This window comes from Myotis daubentonii, chromosome 2, assembly GCF_963259705.1.
Source record: "Myotis daubentonii chromosome 2, mMyoDau2.1, whole genome shotgun sequence".
Taxonomy (NCBI): Eukaryota; Metazoa; Chordata; class Mammalia; order Chiroptera; family Vespertilionidae; genus Myotis; species Myotis daubentonii.
In genome coordinates this window covers 63,783,307-63,797,296 of record NC_081841.1, presented here as the reverse complement: position 1 = coordinate 63,797,296, position 13,990 = coordinate 63,783,307, and the positions used below count along the sequence as shown (strand labels likewise).

General features: G+C 37.0%; 1 protein-coding gene across 3 annotated transcripts in view; it reads right to left on the bottom strand.

Moving 5' to 3' along the window:
* The window catches only part of MSRB3 (methionine sulfoxide reductase B3), a 184,773-nt gene that overhangs the window by 120,892 nt on the left and 49,891 nt on the right, over positions 1-13,990 (bottom strand). For all 3 annotated transcript variants that reach the window (XM_059683513.1, XM_059683511.1, XM_059683512.1), the window contains 2 exons: positions 3,201-3,309; positions 1,508-1,585 (listed from right to left, as the gene is read on the bottom strand). In XM_059683513.1, the coding sequence (XP_059539496.1) occupies positions 1,508-1,585; positions 3,201-3,309 (187 nt within the window). The remainder of the gene's footprint in view (positions 1-1,507; positions 1,586-3,200; positions 3,310-13,990) is intronic.

Genomic DNA, 13,990 nt, shown 5'->3' with positions numbered 1-13,990 from the left:
ATTTTCCCCCCCTAAAATGGACAGGAAACCAAATAAGGACAATTTTTTAAAAGTAGAATAACAATGTGAAACCATATTCCATAAAAACTTAGAAAATCAAAGCTTTCCTTCCAAGAAGGCTAAAGGAAACAGAGGCACTAGCCCATCAAATGTGAAATTTCCTGACCCCCGCTAGTACCTATGTTTGGATAAGGGTCTTCCTTTTCGTTTTTGTGACTCAAAATTTCACATGGGTTAAATCCTTCATTCACAGTGGTTCTGCTTTTTATTTAAAACAATAAGTTTTCCTCAGATTCATTACTTTATTGAATCACATGATTAAACAAGAGGTGGAGAATCGTAAACAAAAAGCAAAGGGGATGTGGCTAAATTTTTACCTTTTAGGATATTAACAAGTTTAACATGGCTCAGCAACTATCTTAAGTGTTATATCAACTATTATGACACACACTAGAGGTGTTGAAATACAAGGATGTATGTTTTCTGAGAGAAAATGGGTGGCAATTTGAAGGGCTGGGTTTTTAACATGAAGAATAAATACTTAAGAAATCAGAACAGATTCTCAACCAACACTAATGTGCAAAAAGGTTTATGCAAGCTAATAAGGGTTTGAAACTTTAAAAAAAATTTTTTTCAAAGAAACTACTGTTTCCTGTTATTTCTTAAAAAAATGTAAATATTAGTGCTTTAAAAGGGAAACATTTATTGAGAGATATGTTTTACATACTACACATATTAAATTATTGTTTGTTCATTTCCCCTAAGAAATTTGTAATTGTTTTAAATACATGACATTTACTCTCAATTAAGGTTTCTGCCTTTTTATTCCCCCAAATCAATATCCCACAGGAAGCATGGGGCTTCTAGGATTTTCTCCTCCTAGATAAATACATTTTTGGTAAGAATTTTCCTTTCTTGAATAAAATTCATAATCTCCAGAATACACTGTCTGAATTAACTTTTTTGTGGAAAAGTCTATACACTGCCTATTTTATAGTAAACTATTGAGATCTTTAAAATAAAGATTTTGGACCAACGCAAAAACTGTTAAACTCATGTCATGCAATTTGCTTATATATGTACAAGTATCTGTTATAATTCCCATGTTACTTTCAATACAGGTATTGCCCTTCACTGAAGAAATATGAATAACCAACTTGGTGGATATTATTCTACCTGAAGGATACACATGAAGAACTTTCATTATGGTCCAATAAGTAAATGTAGGGCCATTACTTGATAGAAAAATTCAATAAATAGAGAAATATTTTTATACTCACCAAAATCTTTTATAGCTCTGCTAAGCACCATGTTTACTACAATGAACAAGCTAATGTTGGATATTTGAAAAATACAAATGGTGAAAAATCAACAATTACTTTTATTTTGTGGGAGGGAAACAGAAATATGAAAATCTAGTAATGTAAAGACTCTAATATGAACAAGCACTAACTAGTTTGTTGCCATCTGTGATGTGTCCATAGCCAAAGGTTTGTAACATACTTACTTGAACAATGGAGTTCCACAGACAACACATTTATATATTCCAGGATCTTTGTGATGAGTATATTCTCCTTCGAAGGCACTGATAAACAACAAACAGAGCATTTAAAAAATTAAGTAAAGTTAGCATTATTTCTTACAGAATGTATTTACTTAAAATATATTTCTCTAATAAATCTTTCAAGGGCTTTTTGTCCTATAATGAGAACAGACCAAACATATGGAAATCTGAACATTACTAATATATTTCAAATCTATATAATAAAATGTGCATATAACTACTCCAAACTAGTCCAGGTTAAATAAAAAAATTAAGCCATGTAGTTACGTAATGCTTAGGGGAAAAAAATCCTATTAAAAAAAGCCTAGTTCAGATTTGCAGAAAAAAAGAGACAACATTATTACATAAGATTTCTGCTACTCTGTAGTATCCAAGCGTGTACACCAGAAAATGCAGAAGGATCCAAAGACTTCAAGTGGAAGGAGTCTTGTTTTTTGGTTTGAAAAGGAATATTGCAGCTTTAAGGGAATATTTTTCTAAGTTAACAATCTTAAAGGCTAGGAGGTCATTCCGCTAATACAAATCAGCTGTGCTAGCCCAACAAAAAGTCTATGTGCTCTGCAGCTTGTTTTTATTATCCTTTCACCCTCTTTATGAGGTCCAATTTTTTTATAAACAGAATTTTTAAGAATGACCTAATCTCTAGTTGTTTGTGTGCATTAAATCATTTTGCTAGTCATGTACACAACAGGACGGGTAGAAGTCCTCCTGGGCTAGGACTGAAGTCCGCCGCTAGCTCATTGTGTAGTGAAGGTGGACTTTGTCAGGGATTCAACACTTGGTAAATTCAGTAAACAATATCCACTGTGGCAGGAAGAGAGTGTTGCCTATTAACAAGAACCCCATGTGTGGTAAAGAGCTCTTTCAGCTCATGAATGAAAACAAGAAGTTACATAATTAATAAATTTGGATCAGAGGTAAGTTACGGCCGTATGCCAAGCTCCATGGTATAAATTAGACAACGAAATGGTTGGATCTTGGCAAGTTACCTTTGAGCTGGAATCAGCTGAGAGAGACTTTATTCACTAAAAAGAGTCTTGGAAGTGAACAAACTCTTTTTTCAGGACTTAGGGCGAACTTCCAAGGACCAAAGCCATGTGAGGGCAGTTATTGAAAATTTTTGACATTCCAACCACAAATGAGCCAATAAATACTTTCTCCACATGTGCTTCAAAAAGAAATTGGAGTGGGGTAGAAAGGAACTAAATTATGCTACCTTCTTTTTGCAGCCAAAACGTCTATACTTACAATGGCCACCTTCAAAATTTCAGCATCCTGGCATAGCGCCATGTCCCTCATGGTTTTGCTTACTGTGATGTCTTCCCAAAAAATGTACCTAAATCGCTATTACTTCCACACATTTTGTAGTAAACTAAAAACAGGCCCTTAATAAAAGCCTTGTGACTTTACATAAGATAGAGTGTTCATTAAATGGGGGAAAGAATAAATAAAACTTAGTCTTAACCTAAACAATACCATTTTCAAACCTTTCCAAGGATCCTAATTTGTAGTCTTTAGCAAATAAGTGTGGAATCCTTTAAATGTCAAGGAAGAGGATTCAAAGGCAGAAGTGGGTGGAGGGGAACGAAAAAAAACTAGCTTTCGCTTAATGGCTTTTTCTTACATTTCACCTTACCTTTCGGTCCCTTTCTCCTGAGTGACATGATACTGCAGGGGTGTCAGCCGCTTCCTCAGTTCCTGCTGGGAAAAGACCACCTTACAGTTCTTTCTATCCCTACATGACCCTGGAGAGAGAAAGGATAAAGAGGAGGAGGCTTTTTAGCTTGAATCCTGAATAATTGCTTTGGCTGGCCGCCACAGCACAGCTTCTGCAGTCACTTGTCAATGACCAGATCAGTCCCTAACGCACAAATTTACCTGAACTACAGCTGATTATTTCTCTCCATTAAACAACAAAAAAAGTTTCTCAAGATTCAGGTGGTTGCACTGGAGCACTGACAAGGTGCTGTATCAACTGCGAGCACATGACAGTAAAAACTGAACACTCACAAGATGGGAGCGCATCCTTTCTGCCTCCCAATACCTTGAAATTCTTTTTTTCAAATAGAAAATTTTAGAAGTATAATTCTATTTACACTGTATGTATAAGATGATGGGCATATTATTACGCAATAATTATCTATTCAATAATGTTGGGTTTTATAGTACAGAGCAGCTTCATCATTCAATTTACATTCTAGGTGATTTAAATACCATCTTATTTTAAAAAAAAAAAAAAAAAAAAAAAAAAAACAACCAAAAACCTAAAAATATATTTTTCATGGCTAGGAATTGTTGTTTTCTGTGATTCTGTTAGATACTTCACTAGATTCTATAGAGTTCTCAAAAACAAATGTCTTTTTAAAGACTGTATCTTACCATGTTAAACAGGCAGCAAGAAGCTTTTCATAGACCCCAGGAGCAGACATTTTACACTAACGCAGACTCAAGAAGTTCCAAAGAGAGGGTGATAACAATAGGGAAGAGGAAGGCCAAAGAGAAGAGGAATCGTGAATGCGATTTTATTTAGAGACCTACATTTTCTTTTTGCAAAGTCTATCTAGGAACACTTCACTGATTAAGTGTATTTGAAGGGTGAAATAATTTTAATGTGATTCTAATAACAATGGCAGCTTTTATTTCAACCTATACAGACTGCAGTAAAATGTTCAGACAACACCTGTTTGTATGTAGTATTTTATTTTACCTGCACAAACGAGTGAAAAGAAATATAACTCCAGGACAAGGCGACCTTCCCGGCTGCAGTAAAAGTGCTTTTCTTTGCCATCCATCACAGGGGGAAGGAGGCGCACAGATGGCCCTACCTGCAAACACTTCTTGTCATGTTCTGACATTACTGAAAGAAGGCTTGCTTCGTTTCCTGAATGTTAAACTCAACGTCTTTTGAAATATAAAGACATATGATTTAGGTGTAGAAATGCTTTATACTTCTTTTACTTTTAAGGCACCTAATGTTCACAGTGTGTGAGTTCCTTGAAATTAAACTAGGAGAAAACTAACCAGTTACCCTGATGGTGGGATGGAAGGAGGATATCAGCTTCCAGACTCAGGGCCACCAAGGCAGAGGGGTTGGTTCTCTAGGAGAAAATACAGAGGCAGGAAAAGAGCAAACCAGAGGCAAAGGGAAAGGTGCACCTTGGAGCAGGCCGGGGGGTTGTCAAACAGCGCCTTGCCTGACCTTACACACAGCGCATTGGCCCTGCCCTGGCCTGGCAAGATCCTTAGGAAAAGCTGGCCTATCCTTAATGGCAAGATGGTCTCTCCTCTCACTGGGCGCACCCCATGTGACACTAGGCTTTATCCAAACACCTCCTTCTTACACTGTTAATACGTTCCAAGGAGGAGATAGAAATGTTTCCCGGAGAAATGTTTGTCCTGTCAGAACAGACCTCTCCACAGCTTGAATGCAGAACTGCTCTTTCTTAAATTAAATAAGCAATTGACTGTGATAGGCCCCTTTCTGTTCAATTCACTATAGACTTCTTAGACGTTATCTTTTTGTTTTTATTTCTTTGTTTTCTGTAAGGGTTATATCTTTGTTGATTTTGTTCCCAAAAATCATTAATTGCAAATTTAACACAACAAAATATCCTGTTTGAAATTATTCTTCCCAATGGCATGGATAGTTAAAATCTGTACAATTAGAATTAAACAATTCTGTCCAAAATAGTCTTGCTAATATATGTTCATTCATACAAAAAGACCAATTGTGTTCCCAAAGTTGAGAGAACTAAGCTACCCATCTGTATGTCATTTAGTACAAGAGAAGCAACTGCAGGTTTAAATTACATGGTATTGGATTGCAATTTCCTAACATTGGATGCTTTTCTGCTTTTTTACCTTGAGTCATTTACTAAGGAGTGTTCATAAAAAGTAGCTTAAAGCGCAGATGCTTGCAAATCATTTAGGCAAAGATGTTTCTCTCTTCTTCATTCCCCGCTCTCAAAAATCTCTCTTTTCTGAAGAAGAAGAATAAAACTGTTGGTCAGTATTGACGAACCATGTCAAGTATTTGTAGGAGAAAAGGTAAAATTGAAAACATCTGATTGAAGCAAATAATACAAACATAAAAGCTTTACTGGTGAATGAAGGGTATTGAAGAGACTTTAGCTCATAGATTAGAAATTACTTTTGATCTAAACATTGTTAAAAACAGATTATTTCCCACCATGAGCCATCTCATTAACTGCGCTGCAGAGACCCGCCAGAGCGGCGAGCTTTGAAAGAGTGCTGCTGTACCTTTTGTAAGTCTCCGTCTTATTGGGGAGGGGGATAGAGATTTCATTCCAGCTCTCTTTGTTTGTCTTTCAAGAACCACTAAAGCAGTATTCACACAAATTTTGTAGGAATGTGCCCTATGTCATAGCCTACAAATTATTTGGTTTTGGTGCCCTTAAAGGTCATCTTCCAAATTAGCAAAATTTTCCTACATCCTGGCTTTTCAACCTTAAATATAAATATTGTTTCCTAACTGTAAGTGAGGTTTGTTCTTTAAGAAAGGCTAGTGCTTATTTAAAGTTGTCAACCTGGTACATTTTTATTCTTTGGTCATACTATGTTCTCAAAATAATTAGGCTGTGAAAGTGTACCTAATAGCAAAAGGAAGTATATGTCAACTAGAAACAACTATTGTGATTTTATATGAAACAACTCAATGAGAAGTTAGTCAGATTTTAATAAATTTCTTGTCACATGGTTTAACAATAAAATACTTCCAGGACAACTGAAAGCTATACTATTACATTAGTTCTTTAGCATCACAACCAAAGATTGGCATATACAGGTCAGAGCAAAAGTAGGTTTACAGTTGTGAGTACATGAAACAGAGTTTATTCTTGTAGTATTTTATTTGTTATTGTTATTTCCCATACATACAACTGTAAACCTACTTTTGTCCCACCCTGTATAAACAAAGAAAAGCTTCGCTTTTGTCTCTGATTTCCTTCTTCCTATCCGACTCACTTTCCTAAAGTCATGTGGTGCCACTGTCAATTTTGAAGAAATAATTTCATTTTGAAATTCTAGAATAATTCATTTGATGGTTTCCCTTTACTATCTTCACTTAGGTGCTATAATTTTCTTATTACACAGGGTAATTTAACATTAGTATTATGTGACATCTGCTCAATGACCTCTAAATTGGCTTAGAAGTATGTTATGAAAAGATTTTTCCCTTTATTTAAATGTTTAATAGAGTACTTTGAAGGTAGAAGTGTGTGTGTATACATGTAACACAAAGTATATTTGAGGGGGCAATACTGCCACTTTGATATCTAATCACAATACCATTCTCTAGAGAGTAACTTCGGTATAGGTAAGATCCATCGTGGACCCAAACCAAGGTCATTTATTTACTGAAATATGCCCAAAGCCTCTTTTTATATTAAGGCTTGTTCCATGTTGTTGCGTCAGAGGCAATACTGTCTTGAAGCTCCAATGGGAAACCTTTGCTCTAAGGAGTAATCACCTTACAGCAAGAGTCCATGTTCTGGCTAGGCCTGCTTCCCAGTCATGTGACCGTAGCAAGGCAGTCTCTGACTTTGTACTACCACCCTCACAGGCCTGCTCTAAGGAGCACAGTACCACCTAGTAAACTCTGAACAAATGCAACATTACGTTATCTTTCTGATCATAGTAAATCCCGCAGTGAAAACTGTATTTCAAAAGGGAGCCAGGTCAGGTATTTCAGTGTGCTGCAATAATTTACTGGTAATTAGTTTTCTATACTAATTCCCTCAGAACAGTATTTTGCTCAAGTTATCATTAAAAATGTTTACAATAGGAATTGAGCCCTAACCGGTTTGGCTCAGTGGACAGAGCATCGGCCTGCGGACTCAAGGGTCCCAGGTTCGATTCCAGTCAAGGGCATGTACCTGGGTTGTGGGCACATCCCCAGTAGGGAGTGTGCAGGAGGCAGCTGATCGATGTTTCTCTCTCATCGATGTTTCTCTCTCATCGATGTTTCTAACTCTCTATCCCTCTCCCTTCCTCTCTGTAAAAAATCAATAAAATATATATCTTTTAAAATGTTTAAAATAGGAATTGAAAGAAAATAACTGAAACTTAGTACCTACTATGTGCCGGGCACATTTCTAGGCACTTCTACATGAACACATTTAATCCTCTCAGTGATTCTGGGAGACAGACGGCATGCCTATTTTACAGACACAGAAACTGAGGTTCAGAGGTTTAACATAACTTACTAAAGACAAAAAGCAAATAGTAGGTATATCTGCGCAAGCCCAGGGCTGTCTAACTGCAAAGCCCATGGTCATTGTATTTTCTGTGAGGAAAAAATATGTTGCAACTTACTTCTTTAATTATGCAGTAACTTTCAGCTTAAAAACTATCACTGACAACTTAAGATAATAAGGAAGAAAAGTTATAATCACCACAGTACATCCAGAAAAAATAAATACATTTGTCTATTAGCTAACGTCTGTTTTCTGTGTTCATTCCTTCAGCACAGGGTCAGTGACAAGGTTCAAACGGGATTCTCACAAAGTCTATAAAATGTTGAAAGGCTTTTTAACTTCCTGTTAAGAAGTAAATCAGATCTGTTACCTCAATCTTAAAGCACTTTAAAGTCATAAATCTTATATTTCAGTGTGAAAAATCAAAACAAAACCTAAAGATCCCATAGCTTTAATTTTGCTTCTAGGATCAGAAAAAAATGAAACTATTAAATATTTTCCCAAGATAATAAGTGAATAGTAAATAATAAGACTATCTTGTTTTGAGTTCACTAGATTAAAACAGTAAAATTCATGTTGAAATATCTTGCTACTATATTTTAAAATAATATACTTTCATTTTAACAAATAAATTTCAGTAGATTATTAATTTGTCAGATTGGGAATCTGAACAAAATTTTATCCCATCAATGCAGTGTTAGAAATTTCTAAATAAGTGGGCATTTATAAAGCCATATCTAGTCCATTTTTGAGGTATCATGTAAAATAATATTCATAAAGGCTTTTTAAAAGTGCAAAGCACACAGGAGAAAAGCTCTATGCTTGTAGAAGCATAACCAGTCCTTCTGATTTTTTTCTCAGTGTAGACCTATGTAGGGAAAACACTCCTAAGATTAACATACAATCTAAAATGTCATGACACTTGCTTACTGTGCTTAGGTTTCCATGGAACTAGGGTTGCAGGGCTTACTTTGAAGACCATTGATCCAACATTTTTTCTTACTTTTTTTTTTTTTCATTATAAAAACGTTGAGTGTCTACAGAATTCCAGGCAATGTACTAAGTAAAATATACTCACTCATTCATTCATTATTTATTGAGCACCTACTATATGCTGGCATTATTCTAAGTACTTAGGATATACCTGTGAACAAAATTAAGATCCTACTTTCATAAAGCTTCCATAGAGGCAGCAGGAGTAAAAGTAGACAGCAACACATAATGAAAAATAAGTAAATTATATAGCCAGTTAGAAGGTGCATGATACGTATATGAAGGGGAAAAGCAAAACTAAGTAGAGCACAGAGGACTGGGAGTGCTGAAAGTAAGAGCTGTGATCTTAAATAGAGTGGTCAAGGTAGGTCTCACTGAGAAGATGGCATTTGAGCAAAGCCTGAAGCAAGAGAGGAAGTTGGCTGTGCTGATATCTGAAGGAAGTGCTTTCTGAACACACGTCAGAAAAGGCCAATGCAAGGATCAATATGCCAAGAAGTTCATACTCCAGTGGTAGAGACAGGTAACAGCAATACCAGTGCTAAACCCTGACTATCTACACTAATAAAATACAATCATGCAAATTGACCGTGCCTTCGCTACACCTTAAGCCACGCCCACCAGCCGATCAGAGCAACTATATGCAAATTAACCCAACCAAGATGGCGGCCAGCAGCCACAGAGCTGGAGCAAGCAGGAGGCTTGGTTACCCCAATGATGGAGGAAGTGAAGCGTCCTGCCTGCCGCTGTGGGCTCTGAGCTCCACTCAAAGCAACAAAATTTCAATTATAGAAGATAAATAAACCCCAGATACCTGCTTTCAATGGGCCATGGCCACGGAGCTGGAGCCTTGGGTTGCCCCTGGCGATGGAGGAAGCCAAGCTTCCCTCCCGCCCACCCTGGCCGGCTGTGAGCTCCACTCCAGGCTACAAAGTTTCAAATATAGAAGGTAAATAAATCCCAGAATAAAAAAGAAAAGAAAAAAAGGAGAGGCTGGGAACTTCTGTCGCCGAGGGGGCTTGGCCAGCCTGAAAACGGCCCTCAGCCCCTCACCCAGACTGGCCAGGCACCCCACTGGGGACCCCCACCCTGATCCGGGACACCATTCAGGGCAAACCAACTGGCCCCAACCCGTGCACCAGGCCTCTATCCTATATAGTTAAAGGGTAATGTGCAAATTGACCCTAAAAGCAGAGGGACTGGGAATTACTGGTCACTATGACACACACTGACCACCAGGGGGCAGACGCTCAATGCAGGAGCTGTCCCCTGGTGGTCAGTGCGCTCCCACAGGGGGAGCTCTGCTCAGCCACAAGCCAGGCTGACGGCTGCCAGTACAGTGGTGGTGGTGGGAGCCTCTCCCGCCTCCTCAGCAGCGCTAAGGATGTCCAACTGAAGCTTAGGCCTGCTCCCCACTGGCAAGTTGACATCCCCCAAGGGCTCCCAGGCTGCCAGAGGGATGTCTGACTGCCAGCTTAGCCCCAATCACCCGGGGAGCAGACCTAAGCCAGCAGGTGGTCATTCCCGAGGGGTCCCAGACTATGAGAAGGCACAGGCCGGGCTAAGGGACCCCCCGAGTGCAGAAATTTTTGTGCACCAGGCCTCTAGTGAATAAATAATTGACTATTTAAATATGCAAAGAACGTGTTTACACCAGGAAATTTACAATTACATATCTTACTACAGTGTCTCAGATTACCTTTTTTTACTTCCAAGAGAAATCTCAGTGAATATCCTTTCAGCAAAGTGCTATACTCAAAATAGCCCTCAGAGAGTATCTGTCCAGCTAAACTTTGAACGGAAGCCAGAGTGCAAGCTCTGCTAATCTACTCCCTTTCACTCTAGAATCTAGATCAGCCGTGGGCAAACTACAGCCCACGGGCCGGATCCGGCCCATTTGAAATGAATAAAACTATTGAAAAAACGACCGTACCCTTTTATGTAATGATGTTTACTTTGAATTTATATTAGTTCACACAAACACTCCATCCATGCTTTTGTTCCGGCCCTCCGGTCCAGTTTAAGAACCCATTGTGGCCCTCAAGTCAAAAAGTTTGCCCATCCCTGAATCGTTCCCAATCTGGAGTCATGTGTAAGAAGATACTCAATAGATGTTTTACGTGTTGAACTTTTTAAAAATACGTTTTTATTGATTTTCAGAGAGAAAGGGAGAGGAATAGAGAGATAGAAAAATCGATGAGAAACATCATCGACTGGCTGCCTCCTGCACGTCCCCTGCTGGAGATTGGGCCCACAACCCTGGCATGTGCCCTGACCAGGAATCAAACTGAACCGGTAACCTCCTCTTGGTTCCTGAGTCGACGGTCAACTACTGAGTCACACACATGCTGGGCTATGTGTTGAATTTTTGATGGGCCTAAAGAGCAAAATCCTTTGGCCAAACAATACATTCACCCTTCTGAACTACTTCAATAACTCTCCCCTTCAGAGTAATCTTGAAGGTGATGGCAGGAACATGTATAACTGAAGAGAGCATAAAATTAGTACCTAAACTTAGCTTCCACTTTTTAAAAACATTCTTAATTTTCACCTACAGATTCAGTTTAGTTTCATCTGTCCTCCAAGTTCAAAAGATAACACAAAGAAAATAAAACTCCAAGTCTTAGGCATCAGAAAACAACTTTTTTTTTTTTTTTTACGGTAAAGATTTTTCTTTTCTATATGTGAGAAAAATCATATCTTTGTCATAGTAATAATCACACTTAATGCCTTTTTGCTGTTTTTCTATTATTTCACCTAAAACAGTTCTATGGATGTTTCAGTAATACTCCACTGATGCATGTATAGAGTTCTAATTAATATCAATGGACATTATAAGCATATCAAAGCAACCCACCATCTTAAACTTCTTGAATTAAACAAGATCCTATGTTTTCGTGGTGCATAGCTGAATGACAGCATTGGTCTTTTGGTTTCCATACTAAAGGTTCGAATAGATAAACTGAGAAATATTTTCAAGCAAGTTTTCCTTCTAAGTAAATAACCTGATAAATTCACCCCTATTCTGTTGACTCCTTTCATCTATAGACCCTCAGTATTAGTGTATTTACTCTGCAAGGTACTATTTATACAGGCTAATGTAGCATTTGAAATTATCCTCAAATGTCTTTGGGTTATTTCTGTTTTATTCTCCCAGGTTATTAATTCTTTGAAGATATAAACTGTTGAGCCTAATATTAACTAATACTTTCTACAACTATTTATTGGACATTAACAATGAATCAAGATCTGTGATGAGCACTGAAAAGTTGAAAAAACAAGCCAAGATTCTTGCCCTAGGAGAGTACATACTCTAGCAGGAAGAAAAAAAAACAACCAATACAATGTGCAGTCTTATAGCAAAAGTATTTGCAAAATTTTGTGTAGACAGAGTTAGCAAAGAAGACATTAACACTCTTAAAGTAGTGCCCACCTAGACTGACTCTGTCTGGTTATAATTGGGATATAGAATACTTAATTTGCAGAAACAGCATCTATAGGGTCAGAGGGCCAGAGGAAATTCAAACAGGGAACAAAATTCCATCTAGACAAGCTGAGAGATGCAGTGTGATCAGATGTGTAGTGTCGAGGTGGGAAGCACTTTATCCTAATGAAAGGAATGCAGCGTCTTTCATGTAAGTGGTTATCTATCAGCTAACTTAACAAAGCAAAAAACAAGCCAGGATAAAATGTATATTCAGATTTGTTAGAGGAGAAATTGGGGAGGTGATAAATAAGGCAGTTTTAAAATTAAGGGGTAAATGTGCAAACATTTTCTCTCTATAAATCAATGGGAGTAATTATATTTCCCATAACATCTAAAGCCTATTAATGACTCAAAATTCTACCCCGTAATAGGAAGTTCTCCTTTGTGAGGCTGCATGATTTTCTTGAGAGGAGACAATGGAAAGCTTTGCTGCTACGTTCATCCTGATGAAACATTCACCTGAATGACTCTTTAAGATAGAAACCACATTTTACATTTCTTTTACTTGTGTGCAACAAATTTTTAATTTTTTAATTCATGTGCAGTAGTCATTCTATAGCATCCTTTAAGTATCAAAAAGAACTAAAGAGTGCATGTCAACTATTTAAAACATAATGCCAATACCCAGAGCAAAGGTTTTTATATTACTGTGGACCAGAAAGCCTAGAGTTTAGGAAAATATTTGAAACATGTCTTGATCCAAAAAAACATTTTCTGTCTTGCAAGGCATTTGAGTAAAAAGAGAATTTTTAAAGGCACTTCCATCATCAAATGACAGTAGTGGAAGAGAAAGTCATTTAACTCTAAGTCTATCTGATTGCATGTGAAACGTCTGACAAAGTTGGAGTTCCCTGTTTTTAATTTTTTTTTCCAGTATGGGTCTTCACTAGAACATCATAGCCCATACAGAAAAAAAAATTAAAAACAGACAGGCTCATTTCCATTCTACATTTCACATGCAATCAAAAAGACTTGCAAAAAATAGCTTTCTTTCCCATTCTCCCCTGCCCCCTTGGGAACACAGACTGCAAGGGAGATGAGAGGTAACCACCCACAGAAAGGAAGGAAAGGAGTCCTCTCTTAGATTATTATGCAGAATTTTATTTAAATATAACATAAGTATTCATTAGGAAAAAAATAAAATTTATATTGTCTAAGAGCTCAACTTGTAAATTTCTAAAATTACACTGTTGCCAAATCAAATTTAAAATCTGAATTAATTAAGCACAATGAGCAAAAAACAAGTCTGCAATTGCTATTCAATAAAGCAGCTAAATCTGAGTCTCTACATTCCAGAAAAATCTGGTAGATTCTAGAGAGAAAAAAAGGTCAAGAATTTTATCACCCAGATAATTAAAGAATTATTCAATATCTCCTTGCAGGACAGTGCACAAACTAATATATATTTTTGCCATCTTTGCATGCCCAGCATCTCATAATGTGCCTGGGCAAGAGGAAGCACTAAACAAATATAAGTTGTATTTAAATATTTATTCAACTCTTCATTTTAATTATTGCTATTTAAATTTTCTTCTGGAAAGATATTTTCTAAATAATGTCTTTGCCTTTTGTTTCTTAGAAGTTACTTTAAAAACTACAACAACAGTATTTGCTTAATAAATCAGTAAAATTATAAAAAGAATGATGGATTAAATTTTTTTCCTCTTTTACTACTCTGAATCTTTTATTATCTCTCTAGAGTTCCACATTCAAATCTTTTATATCTAATAT